Source organism: Oreochromis aureus, linkage group 2 (genome assembly GCF_013358895.1).
Source record: "Oreochromis aureus strain Israel breed Guangdong linkage group 2, ZZ_aureus, whole genome shotgun sequence".
NCBI classification, from domain to species: Eukaryota; Metazoa; Chordata; class Actinopteri; order Cichliformes; family Cichlidae; genus Oreochromis; species Oreochromis aureus.
The window spans coordinates 20,258,113-20,282,821 of record NC_052943.1 but is presented as its reverse complement, the minus strand read 5'-3'; the positions used below and the strand labels follow the sequence as shown (position 1 = coordinate 20,282,821).

Below are 24,709 nucleotides of genomic sequence, written 5' to 3'. Positions count from 1 at the left end.
TAACGTAAGGACATTAAAAAACAACAACCGTATAAACATGTTTTTATTATAATATTTGAGCATTTGAAAGAGAGTCCCAATTTTGATTTATACTTTATTCATTCCACATGGGAAATTGTTTTACAGCAGCAGCGAAAATAGTAGTCTACAATAGATAAACAACATAACTAAAGTAAAAGTGCCATAGTAGTGCAAAAACTGATGTATGCATAAGTGATTTTTAAAAAAACAAAGCATAAGGAATTAGGTCAAGTTAAGAGTAAATGAATGAGCAGGACACAGATGTAACAGTGGAGCTGCAAGGAGCAGAGATGGTGGATGAGTTTAAATATCTGGGAGCAGAGCATGTCCGATCCAAGCAACGGACAGTGAAAAGAGGGTGGAGTAGGTGGAGAGGAGTCAGCAATGATTTGCGGCAGAATGACAGCATCAAGGGTTAAAGGAAAAATTTATAAGACATTAGTGAGACCTGCTATGATTTGTGGATGGGAAATGGTAATGCTGACAAAAACGATAGGAGGGAGCAGATTTAAGATGCTAAGATTTTCAGTGGAAGTGACGAGAATGGACAAGGTTAAAAAAAAAAAGTAAATCAGAGGGACAGCTCAGGTTGAACAGTTTGGAGACAAAGTTAGAGAGGCAAGGCTAAGTAGTTTGGACATGTGCAGAGGAGGGATATTGGATATGTTGGACAAAGGATGTTGAAGATTGAGCTGCCAGGCAGGAGGAAGGCCACAGAGAAGATTCATGGATTTAGTGGAAGAGGACATGTAGAGGGTTGATGTGATGGAGAAGGATCCTAGGAATAAGGTGAGATAGAGGAAGGCAGATGATCCACTGTGGTGACCCCTAAAGGGAGCAGCTGAAAGAGGATTTATCAGCATACATGGAAGCTAAAGTTAGTCTTTATACACTCCTGTTTTTACATTTCTATTGTGATAACTGCTATTAACTGTTATTTCACTGGCTGTTCTGTCGATCATCTTTGAATTCCACTATGAATGCATCCATAAGTCACCATTTATGTGGAATATTGCCCTGATATGTTGGACAAGACAAGAGGACCCCTTTTCCCAGAGGAACAGTGCACATGGTCTAATATTAGTTATATGACAGTCTGCATTATTGTTTTGTAATCATTGGCTGTGGTTGTTCAGTGAGAGAGTTTTTTGTAAAGAAAACTAATGTGTACACTTGTCTCTATTTTTATTTTGTTAAATACGAACACGAATTACAGGAGAAGTGCTGCCACGTGTCTGGCCAGAAAGAGAGTACCAATTTGTTTATTTGGTAGTTCGATGAAAGGCTTCAGTTGGTTAAGCGTAAGAAAAAGAAAATTGTGTTCACGTTTGCAGTTTTGTCTTATACAATATTTGAAATTTTAAAAAAACAAACAAAACACTTTTCTTGTTTGCTCTGAGGTTGTTGTTGTTTTGTTTGTTTTTTTTGTACTCCTTGTACACTAAAGTGGCCCTCCAATGAAATGACAGTACCAGCAGTGGCCCACAGCTCATTTAAGTTTGAGGCCCCTGCTTTAGAGTAATCTCATGTGATTAACATGAGAACATCAATATTTTATTTTGAAGGTGAAGACCAGAAGTCGTGTTTCACCCGGGCTGTTTTGACGCTGGTCACAGCCTTTCGAACACAGAACAATGGACCAACTGGGAACTGAGGGGTGAGGATCCTGCGGTGGTGGGGCAGGGACCAGTCAACCACCTCAGGGTGCTACAAGCTATAGATGCAACCATGAAACCTATGAACACAATATAAATAATGAAAACTATCTATATGAACACAAGAGTAAATTAGCTGCGAGGTGAAAGGGTTGCAAGTCAGGGAGATGTGTTTAACTGGTTCCTTTTATTGCCAATACTACTAGACAACCATACACAAGAATTGACCAATGAACATCGACTAATTTTGTGCTAGGACCAATCACCTTCTAGTAACAATCCACAGCAGCGCGCTTTCGGCAGTTCTCAGTTTATGAGGAAGAAAAGTTAGCCGAGGCAGAAAATTGCTCAACACTAACAATATTATCAGGTGGTAAACTTATATCCTTAATCTGCTAGTGGTGGTTATTGAGTAGTTTCATTTGAAATACTTTAAGTGCGTCTTAAGAGCTTCATAAGTCTAGTAAATGTTTATCAAACAGGCTAATGAAGTTTAGCTTGTCATCTTGCTAATTTCATTTTATATCGTTCTTCACGGCCTCCACTCCTGAATAAAGTGAGCCTGGTACCTTCCTTCAGCCAAAATGGCAAGTAGAAGTTCAGCTTTGGACAGGTAATGCTGATACTTTGTGCTAAAATGCCAAAAGGTTGAGAAAAATTTAAATAATTGTAATTTGACAGCGTTCATATTAAAAAGCATTGTGAAAGTTGCTACTAATGCTCTGGGTGCTCTGGCTGAAGCTAATAGCTTAAGGGTTGTATAATAATTCTACTTTTTCATAATGATACCTGTCTGTTTTCTTATCAACCTTCATTTAAATTCACCAAAGTAAAGCTGAATTTTTTTTGTCAAACTTGCCAATTATTTCCCTTGTCTTTTAGTCTTGAGGAGTTAGAGTCCCCCACTGACTCAGGCAGTGACTATGAGGCCACCATGAAAGGAACAAAGCGAAGAAAACCAGCAGTATCTAAGCAGGTAGATTTTTGTTTCCTCTTTAAAATAACTTTATGCTTTTTTATTAGTGATTGTGAAGGATAAATCTGCCATCACAGTAGCTGCAAATGTTGTATTTATAGACCTTTCAGAAATTCCGTTTGTGTCATGTGGCGACTGTCAGACGGATAAAACTACAGCAGAAAAGACATCAGAGCCACGGCTATTCACTTTCTTCTCTTGGCTGCTCCGCTCAGGGGTTGCTACAGCAGATCATCTGCCTCCATCTCACCTTGTCCCTAGCATCCTCCTCTCTCACACCTGCCCTCTGCATGTCCTCCTTCATTACATCCATGAACCTTCTCTGTGGTCTTCCTCTTTCTTCCTGTCGGGCAGGTCCATATTCAACATCCTTTGTCCAGTGTAGCCATTATCTCTCCTCTGCACATGTCAAAACCATTTCAAGCTTGCCTCTCAACATTGTCTCCACACTCTTAATGATCCTCATTTGGTGGCCATATGCCCTACCTTGATGCAATCCTCCCCATTCATCCAGGCTTTGAACTGATGCTAAAAGTATACTAGTTTGTCACATTGTCACCTCCTTTCACTGGGTTTTTCACCAAGATTAAAGACATTAGAAAAAGCATCAGCAAAAATCAAATACAGCTATCTGCAAGTGACATCCACATCATTTCATGTCACCTAGACTTGTTCATCAGAAGTATGCTACTAGGTATAAAAGACCTCTGAGCTTTAGATGTCCATTCTGATGGTGTATTCACCGTGAAGAGCCTGTAACTCATCACTGATGGTTTCTCGCCCCACCACCCTTCCCAAAGTTGCTGAGTTGTTGACTGTATTGTTGCTGACGTGCAATCTTACCTCCCATGTAAGAGATGTAAGATTGCAGTAAAACAAAAAGGCAGTAAAACAAAAAGTTAGAGTGCTCTCAGCAAATTACCAATAAAAAAAAGAACAATATATATCTGTCCACATCAAACTGACTCCACTTTCACATCAAGTATAAATGTTATAATCCTTTTTTTTTTTAAATGACACTTATGTTTGATTCCTATGATAGTTTTTCATCAATCACTATCCCTATGGATTTGTATTCATTTACAAATTCAGTACAGTCACCACTTACCACTACCTGTTGTTGTCTCTGCCTGATGGCACTAAAATTTAAAAAAATCTTTTGTATTCCTGGTGTTTAACTGAAGTAAAGCATCAAACTCATCTAGATATCCACAATACTTTGCTCCAGGTTCTGTGGCCAAACTGGTAATCACTGTGTCATCAGCAAAAAGACAACAACACTATAATGGATGTCTAATATACTTTATTTTGGCATGTTACTAGTTCAGATGACAAGCAAAATGCATTCTAAATCCCTAAATAAATCTCTTTCATCTCAAGCCACCCAAGAGAACCAGGCATAATGCTGCACTGAAGGGGATGTCTAGCCCCAGTGGCATCTCAGTTCCCACCCCTCCAGGTCCTTCCCCACAATCCATCTCCCAGGGGACATCCATGCAGCTCTCTGCTAGATCTGTCAGGAGCATGAACGAGGAGAGCCAGATTATCAGCGCAAAGGATATCTATGATGCTGTCTGCTCTGGAAAGAGTGCCATGGTGGTGAGCAAACCCCAAGCAGAGGAGTGTGGAAGGAAGGGGGAAGGTAGCTTAGAGATAAACACATGAAGGGAGGGGGTGCTGAATGAGGAATGTGTAATTATAAGAGAAACAAGCTGACAATGAGGGGTTATCATGTGCTGTCAGTGGCTGACTGATGTGATCCTACAGAAGTGACTCTGATACATTAAGAGAGATGGGTGTTCTCACTGGACCATGTAGTCAATGATTGACAGCACTTGTCTATCCCAAGTATTGTTCTTGCTATAGCTGCTTTTGGGTAAAGACTACAAAAGAAAGGCCGCATAACAAAAGAAATACAGTAATAAATAGTCTGTCACTACAGTGTAGAACTGCAAGACAATGCAGATGGGGACTCTGGGGGGAGGCTCATTATGCACATTCAGAAATTCTGGCAAATGGCAGTTCAAGAAATCTGTTTTGAAAAGGTTTCACAGTTCTCAGCTTAATTTGACTGCTTTACAATAGGTTACACTTCCAGTATCAAGAGAATGGCTTCTCTGCAGGGGTGTCTGCAATACAGAATTGTTGGTAAAAACTGCAATTTAATAGTTTTAACCACGAAATAAAAAGCCCCCGCCTTATAGTGCAGAGCATATAAAAAGCCAGTTTTTAAGCTGAAATCAATAATGTTGTTTGACTGATATATTCTTAACGTGTGTATCTGCTCTTTGATCTGAATGAAGCATTTTCACTGGCTGCTTTCTCCCTGTCAATCTTAAGACGGTGGTAGACGAGTGGCTGGATAGCTATAAGCGGAGCCGAGAGGCGGGACTGCTGGTGCTCATCAACTTCATTGTTCAGTCCTGCGGATGCAAAGGTCAGAGGTTAAAAGACAGGCCAGAAGATGGGTAGTAGAGGGGGTGGGGGTGAAAGTTTTAGAGATTGAAAATTTGACTCAGTCATCAATAGCATTTCTGCTAGTAACCCAGTGATGCAATGTTGAGACGAGAAAACTGATATTTTGTAAGAGTGGAATGAAAATGAGAGGAAATTGTGTAGATGAAATTATTAATAGGTGAAGTATTCTAAGTGTTGGTTTATCTGAGGTGGTGGGGGGTCACTTCATTTCCAAATCTGGAACATTTCTTTATCCTTTAATTTTTTTCATGTCCAGGTGTTGTTACCAGAAAGATGTTTGACAGCATGCAAAATGCTGAGATCATCAGCACCCTAACCAAAGAGTTCAATGAGGTGAGGGAAAGGGGGAGAAAACAGTTCAGCTATAGTTTGGTTAAAATGTATTTAAAATATAAAGCTTGTTCCTACAGGAATGAAAGTTTGAATCTAGTTTGTAGTCTTTGTCTGTCCTCTCCCTACAAATAATCCTTCTGGAATTAGTTCAGAAACTTTAATAGCCTTCATGTCTCAAGAGATTGTGATCTGAAGGTTGGAGCACAGCATGATGGAAAACTCTCATTAAAATTTAATGCTGATAAATGGACACATTAATGAGTTAATCACTTTGGTTTTCCACTGATGTAATTGTCATTAGCAGAACAAACCAGAAGTCTGTGCTTCAGATAACTACATGAAGCATAGAATAGGAAGCTTAAAGCTCTTTGTCTCTCTGCTTCCCCCCCTTTTCTTCCAGGATTCAGTGAACTACCCTCTGTGCACTCCAGGGCCCCAGCTGAAGCGTTTCAAAGCAGGCCTGTGTGAGTTTGCTAGGGTTCTAGTGCGCTCCTGTCGGAATAGCCTTGTTTATGATGAATACCTCTTCCCTTCCCTGCTGGCTCTGCTCACCGGCCTCTCAGACTCCCAGGTCCGAGCCTTCAGACACACCAGTACCCTGCTTGGTGAGCGATTTGATTCATGTGTATAAAAAAAGAAAGGCATAGAAACACTTAGAACCGCATGGTGTTTAAACAGAACTCTTGCCATGATTGGAGAAAGGTAATTCAGTGCAATTTACTTTTGTACTTGATACATGGAAGAATGGTAAGAATATACTTGCGCTTTTGTACTTGTCAATAAAAAGTACGTACACCTTCTGCAATAATATGTTGTTAGAAAAGTCTATAAAGTACTTCTCAATCTCCATGTTTTCCTCTGCTAGCCATAAAGTTGATGACGGGGTTGGTGGAAGTAGCTGTAGTAGTTTCTGTTCAGCTGCAGACCACCCAGCAGCAATACAACACGGAAAACAGCAAGAGGGCGCACGACAGAGCCTCTGACAGACTGGAGGAACTGCAGGCCACCGTTAGAGAGGTGACACATGTAGACACACAAAGAAAAACAAAAGTTTAGAGACACAGCCACTTTTTCGTTAACACATAGGTCACAACATTAAAGCTGTGACATCTGCTTTAGGAAAAAGTAATTGAAGAACATTTTTTGCAAATATCCCTTAAAATAATTTAGTTATTGGCACTACTACACCAACATTTTTTTCTCTTGTTGCCCAGGTTGTTTAATGGCTGTCGTGTTTGAAATAGTTTGTATTTTACTAACAAAATATCCATCCATCCATTCTCTTCCGCTTATCTGATTTACGTGCTTGCTGACATTTCCTATCTTGCTCGTGTTAATTCTGAGTTGTGCAAGTATAGGGACAACAGGAAGTGCATGCTCTGTGAGGAATAGTAAAATATGTAAAGTAGCATTTATACAGTGTTTTGTGTCTGTGTTAATCTGATAATCATCAGAGTTATCACCTTTTGTTCTATAAGGACTGGTCGTTGCTATTTATTCTGCCCACTTCAGCAAAAGATGGTTACCACAGCAGATCAATATACCGACAGTGTTGGAGTCCTGGTAGACTCATTTATTTAGTCTTTCTGTACAGTATGTGTGTGTCTGAGTGGCTCTGTTTGATATTTGTGTGTTGTAGTTGCGAGAAAACAGAGAGGAGCTGTCCTCCATGATGAATGCCACTTTCCGTGGTGTGTTTGTGCATCGTTATCGGGACCAATTGCCTGAGATCCGGGCAGTGTGTATTGAAGAGTTGGGCCTTTGGTTGAAAATGGACCCTGAGGACTTTCTTAATGATGGATGTCTTAAATATTTGGGATGGACCATGCATGACAAGGTATACACACATAGAGAGGACAAAAAGTACAAAATAGTGTATGTCCACTGACTTTTGGAACGGTGACTGCATGTAAGCACTGTTTGTCTGCAAATAGTTATAGAAAAGTCTAGGTGTTGTCTTGTCCTTTTTGACCATTCTATAAACAAATATGTATTTTAAGCTTAATTTCAGCTTAAAAAGTTTTTTCTCTGGTGAAGGGTGGAATATTAAAAATCCTGACAACTTCCTGTAATGTCATCCCATTATTCACATAAACATAAACAGCATCATTTATCACCGAGTGCAACCAACAGTAGAGATGGAAGTAATTATATATGAAATTCCTTTTTTTCCTCAATGAGAACCTTCAATTTTGGTATTCATGCTCTTGTAGACTTCCTACATACGACACTATGGCAGAATATGTACAGACAAAGGAAGACTCACATTTTCACAAAGAGAAATTCCACTATGTACAGGCTTGAGCACAAGTCTATATTCAGGTTATAGAAAGAGTGTTGCCATACTTTGTTTTTTCCTCCCCCTCAGCAAAGTCCAGTGCGTCTGCAGTGTGTGCGTGCCCTGCAGGGTCTGTACCAGGAGAAAGAATTCATTGGGCGCCTGGAGCTTTTCACCAGCAGATTTAAAGTGAGGCATCCCTCTGGATTGGATTCGGCCCATTTAATTCTTCTTGTCTCCCTCTTTTCTTTCTCCCCCTTGACTGTCTGCCTGTCTCAGCATCTGCTTTTAATCTATTGTTTCAGCTTTTTCTATTGTTTCTATTTTGTTGTCTGCCTATGTCTTCCCTCCCAGTATTTTGTGCCTCCTCCCTGTATTTTCTTCCCTTTTGAGGGATTTTTTTCCACCATTCCTGTTTGTTGTTATGGTTTCATCCTTTGTCTGGGCATATGTCTGGGTGCATTAATTGCTGCCAATTACTGATGGTTAATAAGCTCTTTTCAAACATATAAAAACCCTCCTAAGCCACATGTGCTGCAGCAGATAAATGGTATTTATGCCATGGCTTAGTGCCTAATGATGGGGCTCGTGTGTGTGCATGTATGTCTGTTGATGTGGGTGCATTATGCATATCTACCGAATGTCTGTTGGCATGATTGAACAGTATTCTGTTTATGTGCCACTGCATATCTAAATGTCTGTGTGTGTTTAGGAGAGAATTCTCAGCATGGTGCTGGACAAGGACCCAGACGTGGCAGTGGAAGTGGTCAATCTGCTGCTGCTGATCCAACAGTAAAGGGCTTTTTCTCTCTCGTCCCCATGCTTTGTTCTCATTATCTGAGGAAGAGTTGGAGCTCAAAGTATACCAAATATAGCACATTTTAATGCCGGAAGTGAATACTTTTGAGTTGCATCACAGAAAAGTCATATCCAATTCTGTGATTCAGTCTTGTTTTCACACATTTAGCATTCGTTTAGAAGTCAGAATAAGAAACTTTAACACCCAGTTTCTTGTTTTAAATATAAAGATGCTTACTCAACCAACATATGTGATGGTTCCACATAACTCCTGCAGTCTGCTTGGTCATGATTGCTGATGATTCATAGCATCAGTCGTGATCTAATGCTTGCCAACATCTCACACCTCTGACTGCAGTGAAATTAGATGTTTTTAGGGGAAATAAAAAAGATGAACAAAAATGAACTGAAACTGCTGGTTTTTGAAATGTTTTTCATCTTCTTTATCTAGTGTATTTACCTCAGTTGATCAATACATTTTTGTGTGCTTACTTGCAGGAGAACAGAGGAAGGACTGGACGAAGAGGAGTGTGGCCACATTTATCCACTGGTTTACGCTTCACACCGAGGTCTGGCATCTGCAGCTGGTGGCTTCCTATACAACAAGTACGCTTTAACCACACTTGTTCACATACATTTACAGAAGTGTAAATGTTGCTGTTTATTTATTTATTTATTGCATATTTCCCTTGGATTATCTTTTACAAAAATGTTCAAATTTTTGTTGGATTTACTAATTAATTATTGGCCCTCAAAAATAAAGTGGAAATTCTATACAAACATGTAGTTTCATTTATGATTGGTCAACAGTAAAAACTCAATCTCATTTGCATAATTTCGCCTGTATTTTTATTTAATATTATGTAAAATGTTCTTTTTTTTAATTTTATGTGCATATGTTAGGCTGAAAGGTGTGATGACCAGTCACAGCCAGGAGAATGACAAAGCCAACAATGCAGCCTTTTTTCAAATCCTCATCTCCTTCTACATCCAGAGTGAGGTAGTATTTCTTTCTCTCTATGCCCCCTCTCTTTCATTCTCCTCTGTTTGGAATTTAAGGCGACATGAAAGTACAAAAATGGGAGCCAAGATGAAGTTACTAAGTTGGTCAAACTTGTTAACCTTTCTGTGAACGCATCAGCTTTCTGGCAAGAGTTCATCATAGATGGACAAATGATGACTCTAAACATCTGTCTCACATCAGGGAAACTACTCTTGACCAGCGCAGACGCATGAGGACATGCTTTAACTCTGACTTAATTTCAAATATAGAGACTGTATAATACTTATTAACACACTGTAAAATTTTCTTATGAAAAAATTAATCCAACCATATTCTGCTGCTAATCTTGTGGGTTCTGGGGGCAGCAGTCTTGTGGAGATGTCCAGAGCTTGCTGTCCCCAGCCACCACCTCCAGCTCCTCTGGGGTGACACTGAGGCACTGAGGCTATGTCCACACTAATGCGTTTTCGTTTGAAAACGCATCGTTTTCTCTCTGTTTTGGCCTCCCGACCACACTGAGACGGCGTTTTCCCCAAGGAAAAACGCAGCGTTTTGAAAACGCTCTCGAAAACGCATACATTTCAAAACGGAGCTGTCCCGTCGCAGTGTGGACGCTCGAAAACGCAAACTTTCTAAAATGATGACGCATTTTAGTCATGTGACGCAGTCATGTGACCAATTAAACAAAGATAGCGGAGAGCATTATACAGCAGTTGTTTTGATTGCTCTCAATTTTGACGGCCCTAAGAAAGATTAATATCAGTTTGTACATGCTCCAAATAGCTTTTCTTCAAATTCTTTAATTCTCACTCGCTTTTGCAACTTTGTACTTTTGTGTTACTCGCAGCAACAACTCCACCTCATTGTTAGTCCATTTAAAAAAACTCGGTGCTTTTCCTCGACATTTTGCCGCAACGTTTCAACAAGCCGGAAAGTTAAAAAAAGGCAGACAGAAATGAGGCAGGCCGAATCTTCTTGCGTTTCACGCATGGGCAGGACTGGAACGTAAGCGTTTTCGGCCGTTTCAATGTGGACGCACAACTCTGTGAAAACGACTGAAAACATTAGTGTGGACGAGGAGCGTTTTCAGATGAAAACACCGTTTTCAAATCTATCCAGGCTAGTGTGGACGTAGCCTGAGACAGCCAAGAGATGTAAATAGCTCCAGCTTGCCCTGGGTCTTGTATGGGGCTTCCTCCCAGTATAATGTCAAAAACACCTTTGCCAAATAGGCACCCAGGAGGCATCCTTATCAGATATCCAGACCACCTCACCTGGCTGCTTTGATGTGGAGTAGTAGTTTAGACACATGCTAAAAGAGCCATTCTCCTAACAGTTCCATGAGCATGGGGCATATCTGGTGGACAGCCTTTGGCATGTGGCAGGATCTGAGCTGAGAGACTGGGAGACAATGACCACTTTCCTGCTACAAGATGATGGTGAGGAACAAGATAAAACTGTAAACATGACAGGAGTATGAGCCTAAGCACGTAGCCATTTTTCCCCAGCACCAATAAAAATGGCAAGTTGGTGATATCTGCTCCTTTTTGTTCCTACTCTGTTTGTTCAACTGTCTGTTTTTGTGTTGTCAGAACTGATGTATGAGGAGGAGGGGGTGCTCATAGAGCTGATGATGTGTGCGATCAGACAGGCAGCACAGGCAACCCCACCTGTTGGGAGAACTCAGGGAAAAAAGGTGGTGACACATTCAAATGCAAGAATAATGCTGTGTGGCTTGTGTTTAATGGAAAAGTGGAGGCTGTAAATGAAATATTTTGTGACACATTTTCTCCACTAAACAAATCTTGCCTGTGGTTGATTGCTGAATGGTCATGTGGAATTAGAACCTCAGTATGAAGGATAAGAAAATCCAGGAACAAGACAAGAGACGCATCACAACACACTTCATCCCTTTACTGCCACAGCTGCTTGCCAAGGTTCATTTAAATACAAATATTCAGTATTTTTTTTATTGTTGCTTTAAATTTTTAAAGAAGAGTTTATGTTTTTACTGACCTGCAGTACTCAGCGGATGCAAGGAACGTGAAACTGCTCCTCAAAGCTCCCCTGTACTTTGACCTGGAGATGTATAGCAGCGCTCAGTGGCTGGAAAAGGTAGGAAGACCAGAAATGTGTTTATTATCGTCAATATGTAATGAAATATATTTAGAAAGTATTTCTGCTTTTTTTGTTTTTTTTCAGTATCCAAGTTACAGTGCACGCTCAATGTGAATTATATGCTATTTAATATAAAGAAATCGGAGAAATTAAGCTTAATGGGAATGAGAAAAAGAGGCTACCAATGCTCTAAGACAATTTTATTTCTGTTATTTTGGAGCTTCACTGTTATTTTATGATTTAACATCTTAATATTAATACAAATATAATATTCCAATATTAGAGGAAAATGAACTGAAGCCTGTCAGGTCTACAGTTAAACAGTGGCTGACTTTCAGGTCATGACAGCTGTGAGTTTTAAGCTTACCTGCAGTTATAGATTTCCTCAGCCAGATGCTGAACCAGCGGTTCAGTTGAGTGTCCTTGAGTGGAAGGGCAAGCGATTTACCTTTAAATATTTACTATCCTAAGCGCTACATTCATATTCTACTTCTTCTGTTCAGCATTTGGACCTGCTGCTGTCCCAGATATGTGGCATTGTGGAGAAGCACACAGAGGTCGCCGTACTGGAGGCTTGCGCCCACCTGGCCAGCACTCTCAGCTCTGACTGCTACACCTTCTCCTCCCGCGCACAACTGGCATTCAGCCAGCTGTTTGATGTCCTTACTGAATGTTTCAGCACCTACGTAAATGACCTGCTCCAGGTTGGAGAGTGTGTCAGTGATGCTTGCATACCAGCAGATACATTTTATATTGTGCATGTGCATACTTTATACTTACATGCAAGTTTTGTTGAAATGTAATACATTATGTTTTCTTGTTTTTAATCCTCTGTTTTGTTTTGGTTTTTTTGTTGTGAAACACTTTGTTATGCTGGTTTTGAAAGGTGCTAAATAAATACAAATTTAGTTATGTATATAAGACATACAAGTACATGCATTGTATTGTATGTATTATCTTACAAAAACAGAGATTCCTCAAGAAATCCTTAGTGACTCACTCTTTCTAATATAGTTTAAAGGGGCTGTACTGTGCTTATTTTTATGTCCATATTTTCATGTCTTGGACTAGAGTAGCTTTGCTTGATTCACTGTAAAATAATCTTAATTAAAAGCTTGTATTGGGCCTCGTTGCTGCCCCTCAGTTCATCTGTCAAGCCAATATAGCTAATTTGTCTCTCTTCCCTTTAAGCTGGCTTTGTTATGATTGGCTGCCCTTTGTAAACAGAAGGCTTGTAAAGCATGCGGGTGGGGGATGGCATTTAAAGCAGTCTGAAAGCTGTGCTGTTTTAGAGGAATTATGTCAGTATGACTAATATGAAACATGTTTAATATCAGTTGTATTTATGAAAGAAAATAGATCAGAAGCTTTACAAGAATTTAGTTTGGGGGCTTTTTTGTTGGATTGTTTTAGTATTGCATGAGTGTTATTTAGTTGTACTGAAATACTAATAATGATGTATGATGAAAACTGGGAAACAGTAAAAACTCAGCTTTGTATATGTACATGGTTTAGTATGACACATTAAGATGAAACGGTATTAAGCTGAAATAATATCTATGTTGAACTATTATCTGTATCATTATGTGTTTGTGTACCTAGGGTACTGCAGATGATGATGACACATACAGTGGAGCCACTGCCTTAAAAAGGATTGCTGCCCTTAGCAGGTATGCTGTTATAATACATGTGGCAATAGTGTTAAATAATTCTTACACATAAGTATGTAACTGTATTGTGTGTCTGTGCATTATTTCCAGTGCTAAGGACCCAACTGCCTGGAAGCTGTTTGATTCCTGTCTTGAGCTGCTGAAGAGCCGGATGGAATCCAGAGAGCTTGATAAGGAGGTTTATGCCAATGTTTCGTATTTGAGGGGGAGGACTGTGAATGTCATGACTATTGCAGTGCCATTTTATGAAAATAATAAGCAAAATGGGGAATGTAATGAAATTCTAGTTAACAAAACATGAATGCCAGATGAACTGCAAGGCTAAAAATGTGATCTCTTAATTCTCATGTCATGTTTTTAGGTTTTTGTACAGGAGTAGTTTAAGGAAAACATTTTATTGTAATTGGAGGTCAATTTTAACTCCCTTTTGTATCATTTCAGCTGATGGTGCCAGCTATGAAGTGTGCAGCTTTTCACCTGATGTGGGCCAAAGTGAATGTGGTGAACTCCAAGCCAACTGAGGTGCTGGTTTCATGTTATAAAACTGCTGTTGTTTCCTCCAACAAGGTTTCAAATGATCTGAATCTTTATTCTCAGACACACATTCGGTTATGGGTCCCGGTAGTGTCAGTCTACCTGCATGAAATAAGCTAATCTGCATGATTAATACTTTCATAATGGCTATCACATCACAGGAAGCCCTAGGCGACCGTGCTGGTGGCCTTCTTGTGTGTTTGTTAAGCTTTTCTTTTCTGTGTTGTCGAACAATTCACCAGCTGCGCAGACAGCAGGCAATTAACGCAACAGTCTGTTAGAGTGCATCTGAGCCCACAGCGACACTCGGATATTTATTTCCCACCGCTTCACACTTTTTCTTATTGATTGTCTTCACGTGTTTCTTGTCTCATTCTTGCATTTCTTTAGTTTCTATTCTGTCTTTCTGAGCTCGTTTTCACTTTTTCTGCTGTTTTTCTCTCACTCATTTTCACACTGAGCATGTCATTATTACTCATGCAGCCATTTGTGTGTTTTTCTCAACACTGTTCCAGAGAGAACACATCCAGATCCATTCCTCTTGATCAGTTATTTTCATTCCTTGTCTGTTCATGTTTTGAGAGATGACTCACAGCTTTTTCTCTTCCTGTGTGATATGCACTTAAATTATGTTTTCCCATTGGCATCACATTATTACTGTTACAGTGTTGGATGCTCATTATAAACAAAGTTTCAAATAGTGAGTTCAGCCAAAAGGATCATAATGGGAGAGGAGATAAAACGACTTCTTGATTAACTGAGGGGCTGTAACGAGGCCTAGATAAAGATAAACTGGGATGTGTGCGTGTGTGTCTGTGTGTCACAGACTGTTTTGACATAGTTAACAAAGACAAGAGACTGGGAGTGTCAGATTCTACCTTTAAAACTGAAGATGTATGTTAAAGATTGTGTCACCTGCAATTTAAGATGTAGAGGTGCAACTTCTAACAGGTGGTTCCATGCTTGCCAAAAGCAAAAGTTTCCTGGGCCAAGTCTGGGAGGAGACACAAATCTCTTGTGAGCTATAGCAGAAAGGAGCTACCCAAGCTACCTGCTGTGGCAACCCTGTGTGAATAAGGGAGCAGCCAAAATAATCTTATCACTTGAAATGGTTTAATTAGGATTTCTGTTATTGGTGTGTGGAAGGAGCTGAATTTCTAGGTTAGAAAATTAACTTCCCTCGCCCCCAACCCTGCCAACACACACACACACGCCTTAGTAAGAAGATAAGAAAATATTTAATCTGTCTTCCTCTGTTATTGTGCGCCTCTTTCACTCCAGGCAGAACTGAAGCGCTTGAAGAAGGAGGTGCGGTCGTTCTGCAGAGTCTGTCAGGATTGTTTGTCTTTGAATCAGACAGATATCAGAGATCAAGTAAGAGCTCTTTTTTTGTCTTTCTTCTTCTTCCTCTTCTTCTTTTTTTTTTTTTTTTTTTACAGTGCGCACCAATCCCATATGTGAAGTACTAGTGAAGCCATATCATTTTTTAACTAAAGGCAACTTTATACTTGGCTATCTGAGACAAAAGTCCATCTTAGGATATCAGTCCAAAACAACAGAACTACATCACCCTGTGAGACATGACGAAGCATAACATGAAATAAAAGTGTCTGAAAATTACTGTGGCTGATCAGTTATGGCAAAAATCACAATAATTATTTGGTAAATACTAGAGATGGACCGATCCGATATTACGTATCGGTATCGGTCCGATACTGACCTAAATTACTGGATCGGATATCGGCGAAAAATAAAAAATGCACTCCGATCCATTAAATATCAAAAAAAGCATCTCACAAAACTTGCAACACGGCGTAACTCGGCTCATAACCGTAGCACGTTGCAGCAGTATGCCTCATGTGATAAAGCGGCTGTGTGTATTTGTAGCCTTGCTACCAAACCAGCATTTCATCTCTGAGGAAGTTATCCCAGAGAGAAGTAAAGCAAGTGTGTAAGTTCATCTCTGAATGTTTGTAAAGTGTTCCCATGTTAAGCTTAACAACCGATATATGGAGCGACTGCCTCTCTCTCTCTCTCTCTCTCCTGCGCTACTTCAATCGTGAAACTGCTTAATGATCAGCTGATCGGCTTTTCTGTCGCGAGTCCGTCTCTCTTCTTTGTTTTTGGCCCACTTCGCGCCAGAAAGAGGAAACCAGCGGCTGAACAACAGCAGCACGTTTAACCTTGATAAGCTGTTGTTAGAATGTATTTAATATTACTTTCTACACCAGGATCCTTTTCACGTAGCTGACGGCTGGTAACTGTGCAGGGGCGGATCTAGCAAAGTTTAGCCAGGGGGCCGATAGGGCATGAACAGGGAAAAGGGGCACAAAGACATACTTTTCTTTCTTATTCTCATTTAAAATATGTAGCTTTTAATAAATAATTATCTGAATCTTACACCCAAAGTTTTAATCTGATGTAAAATGTATAGAAGTCCATTACTATATATTCTAACTCTTAAGTCTATATACCCTAGTAAGCTATAGTACTTTTTCCTTTGGGAAGGTACCGTCTGTGAATTCTGCAATTCTGTTGAAGAAAGATGTTGAATCTATTTAATTATTCTTGAAAAATAATTTGTTTCTGTGCATTTTTTTTTTCACCCTGCATCAAATTAAAGTTGATTACATCGATTAAGCATCATGAGGTGGAGGGTGGGGGGTGGTTCCCTATTTTTTTTTTTTTTTTTTTGCTGGGAGTTTGCAACCCTATTAGTTAGGTTGCTTAATATTTCTGCTAAGTACTCTTTAAAATACCAGAATAGGGAGGATGGTGTAGGTTTAAGTTAGGTTTTAAGTTAGGTAAGGTTTATTAGATTGATCAGTGTTGCTGAACTATGAAATATTTTGGGTGCAGTGTATTTTTTACACACAGGTATAACAGAATAGCTTTAGTGTTGTTGTTTATTTAAACTTGAGTATGAACTTATACAAAATGCAGCAAGATATTAAAAAAAACAGTTTTATTGATTAAAAAACACAATATCGGATTCATATCGGTATCGGCAGATATCCAAATTTATGATATCGGTATCGGTATCGGACATAAAAAAGTGGTATCGTGCCATCTCTAGTAAATACTCAGATTACAATTCTTCAAAACGGTAACTCCACATTAATGATCGCGAGTGCTCTTGAACCTTTGTCTTTGTTGCTGCTGCTGGACCCCTTGAAGCCAAACTGTTTCCAAAGAGATGGACAGTAATTGTCTTATCTTGATTATTGTGGCTCCTTAATCATTGTAATTGGTTTTAATCTTTAAATATTTACACCATCCTGAGATTTCCAGTATCTTTAAACAAACCATCGAGAACACGGTATACGATGCACAATATATTGGCCTGTGTGAAATTGTCAGGAAAAACACCTGCCCTGTAGGTATGGAGGTGAAAGGATTAAAAAGATTTGTGAGGCTTTGTGTGCAGTGATTTATTTATTTTTTTTCAAAACCCATGAGCTGATAAAATGCATCTGTTTTATTTACTTAAACCTCATTTCAGCAGAGGATTGCAATGGAGACTTATATATATTTTTTTTTTTAAAAGCATAGACCAGTTAGACTGTGATGTATAATAAATTTGGGCTTTTAAAAAAATCAAACTTTAGTGAAGAGCAAAAAACACACTAGATAAGTTTTACTCTAACATGTTGGGCCTGTGTGTAATGATGGATGCAGCCACCATTGCATCACACTGAGGTTAGTAAAGTCCTGTGATGATGCCTTTGATGTTTTGAAACCAGACACGATCTGTGACGGTCGATGAGACTGAGGAACAAGGTAGTGCCACCCTAAGGTGCCACCTGTCTTCCTTTTTGACTCTAGTTTACTCACAATTTACAAAATTAGTCAAGCCTGGCACGTTTTTGTTACGTTTATGTATTAAAACACAGATATATATGTTAATTTATGTTGTTATTCCTTTTTTTAATCAGATTTATAGTCTATAATTTTCTTTACAAACTAAATAGTTATTCATCAGTTTAATCTCGGAGTCATATAGAGCTGGGTCTTGATATTTGGATAAAAAAAATAATGTTTGTCCTTCTCTTACAGGCATTTGAGCTGTTATGTGACTTGCTGTTGCTGTACAGTATGGGTTCAGTCCGCTCCGAGCCCGCCCTCCGGGCACTGGCCCACCTGCCATCTGATTCTCTGCGCTCCGAGTTGGCCGCTTTCCTTCTGGACTACGTCTTCACTGACACCGAAGACGTCGAGCTCGATGGTATCTTGACACCAACTGAAAAATTTACGCCTACTCTCAATAAATGTTTGCATGAACTGTGATACTTTCCAGAAGCAATTTGTCGCTTTGTCAGCCAGCGTTGACAAAGTGACAACACTGTTAGCAGATGTCAGAACGAACTGAATAATGAAAGGGATGTAGTTTTTCTTAGCTTGTACCATATTTTGGAAACTGCTTAGTTGTAACACTGCCAGAAGCTACCCAGAGTACTTTACCCATCACTGCCTGTGGGTATAGTTTTTGATGTCTTGTTTTAAGTCTTCTTCTGTATCTAATTTCTGTTCCATATTTTATAATGTTCTGCCAAATATCCCTTTCATTCATGCTCTTATAGACCCCACAGTGTGCTTTCCCTCTGTCTCTGCATTTCTAAACTGTTAACTCCTCCTTTCTGCCACCCTGGCTCTCCTCTTTAGCTGAGAGCGAGGAGGAGATGAAGATAAGTCTTCTTCAGAAGAAGCGCAACCAACTTGCCGGCTACTGTAAGCTGGTCATCTACGGGGTGCTGGACCTCACTGCTGCCACAGATGTCTTCAAGCACTACAGCAAGGTGGAAGGATTGTTGGATTTTATCAGCCCAGCCTATTACATATGACCACAAACACATTATATTCACATATATTACAATTCTTACTGTTTCTGTATCACAGTCGTGCGTGAATGTAGGCAAAATGTGTTAAAAGGTAAAGTCGTGACTTTAGTAATCTAATTGGAGATCAGTCGTTGGTCTGCTCATTCTTTGGGGGAATTAATTGGGATAGAAAGACGGGAAGCAGATTCATAAAAAAGTAATAATGGAGAGGATGTGTAAGAGAGTGGAGGAGGGTGAGAAAATCTGTTTTAGAACCACCGAGGTGCTGGGAATGAGTCAGAGAGAACGGTTGCTAAAAGAGGCACAGGTGACTAGAACAGAGTGGGTCCGATTAATTTTTTTGAGACATTTATCAGAGCTGTTAATTAAATAGATTTGATGTTTTTGGTTTGTTTGTTTGTTTTTTTCTGTTAGTACTTTAAGGACTTTGGTGACATCATCAAAGAGACTTTGAGCAAGAGCAAGCTCATCAACCCCGTGCAGAGCGCCAAGACTGTCTGTCTGAGTCTGCAGCAGGTGTGCACTTGCATGTCACTGTAATCTTTTGTATTTAGTGTAGAGGTTATCAAACTGTGCAGTGCGCCTCCCTGGCACAGTGTAGGAGGCTCACAGCGGGGGCACAGGAGGAGAGAGGTGAGATGAAAAGTGCATGCTGGTCTTCTAAGAACAACACAAAGTTATTAGTGTTTCAGTCAGCAGTAGGTATGTGGTAGGTAGATGCTTTCAAACACTTTAACTTGGGAGTCATAAATCAAACAATATTTAAGATTTGCTGTGACTTATCCAATCGAAGCATAACAGAGTTAGTTTTCTTCACTATAAAAATAGCCAGTTAACTGGTTTTGTATATTCGTGGGTACACTGCTGACAGGAACAGATGTCACCTAAGTCGGCCAGAATTAATGGTTAAAAATTCCCACAGTTTGTATTACTGTTTATCATTTCATTTGTCACTTAAGCACATTACAGTAGTCTGATGATGATTTTCCCTCAGTTTTCACATTAAAAAGTTTTTTGTTGTTGTTTTTTTTAAATAAAACACCTACCTAAAGTACACAGGGCTCCATATCAGTGACATTTTTGTATGCAAGGACCAGTGTCACATACACAATATCCTTTGTGACTTTGTGTGTTAGCTGAAGTACATTCTGGGTTGTTTTTCCAGTTTTAATAACCAGCTGCACATATTTACGGTCTCTTAATTTGAAATTAAAACACATGTTCTTCATTTTCGTGGGTTATGTGGGAGTTCTCTTCTATAATTACAACCAGTACTTGAATTACTTAAAAGTTTGCAGCCTTAACTAACCAAAAGACAAAATTTGTTTGTGCATATCCAGATATATATCATGCCTTTTCTGCAACATGTCTGTGTGTGCTCAGCTGTTTTCAGAGATGCTCACGGAGCACCACAGCAGGCAGGATCTCACTGAGATTAGAGACTTGGCCAAGAGGCTTGCCATGAGCTTTGGCATTGATCTTCATCGTGTCCGCAAACCACTGGTGGCCCTGCACATGTCAGTAACACACATTTCTCTTGACAAACGCACACAGGCCAACCTTGCCATGACCTATTTTACCTATTTATTTATTTTTTCTGTTACTTCTATGATAGCATTTTTAGAAGCGGCTACAGCTTCACATAGCGTTTTTCTATTTCATGGCAGAAATCGTGTGTAATAATTAACTCAGAGCTAGTAAGAAGTCATCAGATTTGAGGACTGTAAAGAGAAATTACAGTATTTTTCACACTTTGGTTGTTTGTTTTGTGTTTCTCTTTATGTCAAGAGATTCTGTGTGTTGTCTTTTTTTTTATCAGGGACGGCATACGTTTCGCATTTCGGGACCCACAGGAGGGAGAGGAGCCAAATCCAAATGTGGCCTTCTTGAAGATCCTCAGCGAGTTCAGTTTTAAGTTACTGCAGCCGGACCGCGCCCAGCTGTGAGAAGCAAAAACACACAGACATGCTCAGTCTTAACACTGCAGCTTTTCTGCACATGTATTTCTGTATGTTATACATATCGAGGAAAAAAATCTCACTTAGCAACAGTCTGAGAGAGAATACTTGTGATGTCTTGAATCCACATTAATTATTATATTACAGGTAAAACAAAATAAAACAGTGTTTTCATTCTTGTTCCATAGTCGGCGTGTTGATCATATTATTCATTTAACTTAGATTCAGTATTATTTGCTCAAATCCAGTGAAACTGTTTGAAATGCAAACAAAGGTTTCCTCAGTCTTTGTCCCATCCTGATTCTCTGTCATCTCCTCCCAGAGCTGAGTTTCTAAAATCTGCATGTCCCAGTGCTGCCCTCTCCTGGCCGCCAGTCAAACTGTATCAGCGTTCTTTGGAAGCTCGCTCCACCTCTAAAGCCACTGAACAGGAGGGAGGTGATGAAGTCCCTTCTCATGACACACCTGTAGTGAAACGCAGGAGGACCACAGCTCAGGGTGATGCACATGCTACACAAAACACTCTGCATGGATATACTCTACGTCATAGCAGCAATAAATATTTTTTTTAAATGCTTCGAAGTGGGAAGTCAATTTAATTTAACTTAATTTAATGGAAAATTCAGTCTTACCCTGTCTTATGGTCAGAGGGCGAGGGTGAGGAGAAGTATACAATTATTGGACATGATTTAAGGCAAGGAAGTGCTCTTTAATCCTAAGAAGTGTATCATTATTATTTTCAGTATTAGCTACTATTCGGCAAGGAGGTTATGTACAAATTGATGGAAAAAAATGACACTGGCACACTGGTTTGCACTACCACCTTACAGCAAGAAGGTTTGCATCCACCTTTCTGTGTGGAGTTTGCATGTTGTCCCCATGCCCTCTATTTGTCTCTCTGGGGCAGCCCTGAGATGAACTGGCTAGCTGTCCAGGGTGGACTCTGCCTTTCGCCCCATGTAACTGGATATGTGGAAGAAAATGGATTGATTAATATTTGGGGCCAGTCAGAGGATGAGTGACCCAAATGTCAGAACAAAGCAGTTATTTCAACCCAAACTGTTACTTTCAGTGCATGGATTCCTCAACAAATTACAGTATAATGGATGAATTTGTGAAATCGTTTATCATAATCAATTATAATAACAAGAATATTATGCATTTATTTTTTTTAGCACATGAACCATGTGCCCATTATTTTCTTTCTGTTGTTGGGTTGGGTGGTAACTTTTGGAGTTGATCTGAATTTGAGTCCAGGAATTGCTGTAATGACTCTGTACCATTAAGAGAATCGGTGCAAAACTGGACATTCTAGATCCTATTTTCACAAATATCTATCAAACTTTTTATAATTTTGAGTCGCGGTCTACAGTCATAGTTGTTCAAAATACAGTGATGTAAAATTAATAGCATTCTTCACATTTCGAAAGCTTTAAAAACATTTATTCTGTGGTATTTTTGCTTCACACATCTACATTTGTGTTTGGGAATCTGCTGAATTCTGCAGGAAGCAAATTTGCTACTTTACCTTGTCAATTAAAGCGTCATCATCAATAACCTTGTGTGGTGACTTGTCACTCCTACAGGTTCAGCGTCCACCACCAGAGGACCCTGGTTGGACAACAGCAGCATCCAGAGCAGCCTGCACACCCCAGCCCTCACCTCCACTGTGCAGAAGCAGCCCGCCAAGCGCATGGCATCCAGGAAACCAAGACCCGTGGAGTCGGATATCAGCAGCAGCTTAACTGAGCCGGAGTCAGAGGATGAGTTCTCCCCAGGGTAAGTAAAATTTTATGATCAGCATGTCTGCAGTATCTGCTGCCTCTGATTCGAGCATTTGTAAATTACTGCCATGGGTCAGATGATTTCATGTCTAGGGATGGGTATTGATAAGATTTTCACGATTCCGATTCCATTTTCGATTCTGTTTAATGATTCGATTCTTTATCGATTCTCTTATCGATTCTTTTTAAAAAAGGAGAACACTAAGGTCGATTAGCTTAGAACTGTTTTATATCTTCTCTTTCAACAAGATAGAAATTTAGGAGTAACATGGCCTTACAAACCCAACAGTGAGATCTTAAGAGATCCACAGCCTACGGCTCTTCAATGGGGTGTCACAGGGTCCCCAGGAAAAAAAAAATTGTAAATGTAAAATAATAAAATAAATATTCTTAACATAACATAAATTATTCTGTAGCAATTACACAAGAATATCCAGTAATGTCACTGCCTACAATTAAACACATTCACTTACCGAAAATCGGGAGCATCTGCTGTGGCAAATGGGTGCAAGCCTTTGACCACAAACTTAGTCACTGCTCGGTGACATTCGTCTATCCTGGCCTGAAAGGAGACGCTACCGGTAGACTGCAGCGAGAACTGCCAGCCAGACTCTGTCTCTCTCATCATGGTCTCCTAAATGCAGCGCACAGTAATGGTAGGTTTTGTAATAAGGCAGATCGCGCTAACATAATATGCACTGTTAGTTGATTATTTACCTGCCGCATTAACGGGAGAGGACGTGCAAACGTTTCCGCTGCTGCTGGGTTGAGATTCACGAGTCCGGAGCGGAATTAAAAACACGACATTCATTTAAGGTTATCGCGTGTTTTGTGAGCAAATGCTTTTGCATATTCGTAGTGTTTCCTCCTTTAAATGAAATATCTACTTTGCAAGTATTGCAAGTTGCCCTGTTGTCATCCGTTCTCGTAAAGTATAACCAAACTTCTGAGTGTGTGAGCCGCTTAGGCGCCCTGCCAGGTAAATGACGCTCCGCAACGTGGTGACGTCATTCGGGGCGACTGGAATCGATAAGGGAATCGTTTGCAAAAATGGCAAACAATTCCAAGGAATTGAAACAGTGGGAACCGGTTCTCAACAAAAACCGGGTTTCGATACCCATCCCTATTCATGTCAGTACCTGGTCTTTTCTGTGTGCTGTGTTACTGGTCAAAAGGGCAATCAGCAAAAGAAGGAAGATTAAAGCTCCTGCAGAGTTTTGCTGATGATGAAACACATTTAATTTCCCCTGTGTATTAATGCATAATCATAGACATAGAATACAGCAGGTAGACAGTGAAGTCGGAAAATTGTCTTCTGCTGCTCTCCAGGTTACAAATGCGAAAAGTGAAACCCAACAAAAGACGGCTGGCTTCCTCCAGCAAGAACACCCCCTCTCCAGGGCAGCAAGACCTGAACTCCCACCTCAACTTGTAAGGCTGATTTTTAGACTGTTTAATACTTACTATTAAATTGTGAATATGTTTCATTTTACAAAAGCTATTATCAACCAGAAATAATCACAGAGTGGATCTGTGTGTGTGCTTCGCAGGCTTTCCCTGATTGAAGACGACATCGCAGAAAGAGATGAGGACGAGATTGAAGATTATCAAAGTGACTCTGACACTGGATACACACTGGTAAGAACAAAAAAAACAAATACATCATATTTACTCTACTTTCTCTCATGACTGTGTAATCTGTTTAATCAGCACCTGGTCAGCTAAGGTACAAATGAATTAATTCTTTAAAAAGAACATATACTTGTCACCACAAATTCATTTTGGTCCTTCAGTGACCACAGTTGTAGGATCTGTGCAGAGAAAAAAATATGTACAAGGCTATTTATGATGAGAGGAAAAGAAGCACATGTGTGATGTTTCTAACTTTGCTTCTAGTGCTATATTTATACCCTTTGTATACAAATATGTTACATAAACCTAAATCTAGATTAAGGACAACATACCTTGAAAACTAAAACTTGTTTCCTTGCAGCCTTCCACACGTCACACCTCAGTCAGTGTCCTTGACGAGCTCTTTGACTGAGGTCAGCGGGATCATCTGTTCAGGACTTATACAGTTTCAGTGTGACAAATATTAAGAGTCATCTGTTCTTCTGAATGACGCCAAGTTCACCTGTCAGACCTGTTTTTGTCTCTTAATTTTGTTGTTGATTGGGAAGTCTGGAATTAGAAGGTGTTCTGATGCATTAATAGGAATGTTTTGAAAATAACGATTTTCAGAATAAATGTTTCACTAAAGTTGGA

The 24,709-nt window shown here is 39.7% G+C and overlaps 1 protein-coding gene across 8 annotated transcripts in view; it reads left to right on the top strand.

Moving 5' to 3' along the window:
* Positions 1–24,709, top strand: part of LOC116321615 (cohesin subunit SA-1) — a 25,773-nt gene extending 1,064 nt beyond the window's left edge. For 3 of the 8 annotated variants that reach the window (XM_039620581.1, XM_039620591.1, XM_039620569.1), the window contains exons 2-31: positions 2,559–2,652; positions 4,033–4,251; positions 4,993–5,089; positions 5,387–5,463; positions 5,864–6,068; positions 6,329–6,480; positions 7,103–7,300; positions 7,832–7,930; positions 8,454–8,533; positions 9,038–9,145; positions 9,443–9,539; positions 10,879–10,981; positions 11,135–11,238; positions 11,387–11,479; positions 11,565–11,657; positions 12,164–12,376; positions 13,263–13,330; positions 13,421–13,508; positions 13,772–13,852; positions 15,146–15,238; positions 17,921–18,089; positions 18,527–18,660; positions 19,117–19,218; positions 20,086–20,219; positions 20,522–20,644; positions 20,983–21,158; positions 22,247–22,439; positions 23,774–23,875; positions 23,995–24,082; positions 24,438–24,709. In XM_039620581.1, the coding sequence (XP_039476515.1) occupies positions 2,611–2,652; positions 4,033–4,251; positions 4,993–5,089; positions 5,387–5,463; positions 5,864–6,068; positions 6,329–6,480; positions 7,103–7,300; positions 7,832–7,930; positions 8,454–8,533; positions 9,038–9,145; positions 9,443–9,539; positions 10,879–10,981; positions 11,135–11,238; positions 11,387–11,479; positions 11,565–11,657; positions 12,164–12,376; positions 13,263–13,330; positions 13,421–13,508; positions 13,772–13,852; positions 15,146–15,238; positions 17,921–18,089; positions 18,527–18,660; positions 19,117–19,218; positions 20,086–20,219; positions 20,522–20,644; positions 20,983–21,158; positions 22,247–22,439; positions 23,774–23,875; positions 23,995–24,082; positions 24,438–24,488 (3,582 nt within the window). In that variant the 5' untranslated portion in view covers positions 2,559–2,610 and the 3' untranslated portion in view covers positions 24,489–24,709. Of the gene's footprint in view, positions 1–1,586; positions 1,679–1,916; positions 2,047–2,233; positions 2,290–2,558; positions 2,653–4,032; positions 4,252–4,992; positions 5,090–5,386; positions 5,464–5,863; positions 6,069–6,328; positions 6,481–7,102; positions 7,301–7,831; positions 7,931–8,453; positions 8,534–9,037; positions 9,146–9,442; positions 9,540–10,878; positions 10,982–11,134; positions 11,239–11,386; positions 11,480–11,564; positions 11,658–12,163; positions 12,377–13,262; positions 13,331–13,420; positions 13,509–13,771; positions 13,853–15,145; positions 15,239–17,920; positions 18,090–18,526; positions 18,661–19,116; positions 19,219–20,085; positions 20,220–20,521; positions 20,645–20,982; positions 21,159–22,246; positions 22,440–23,773; positions 23,876–23,994; positions 24,083–24,437 lie in introns of those variants that run through there. The other 5 variants (XM_031741511.2, XM_039620562.1, XM_039620585.1 and 2 more) reach the window with 5 other exon arrangements.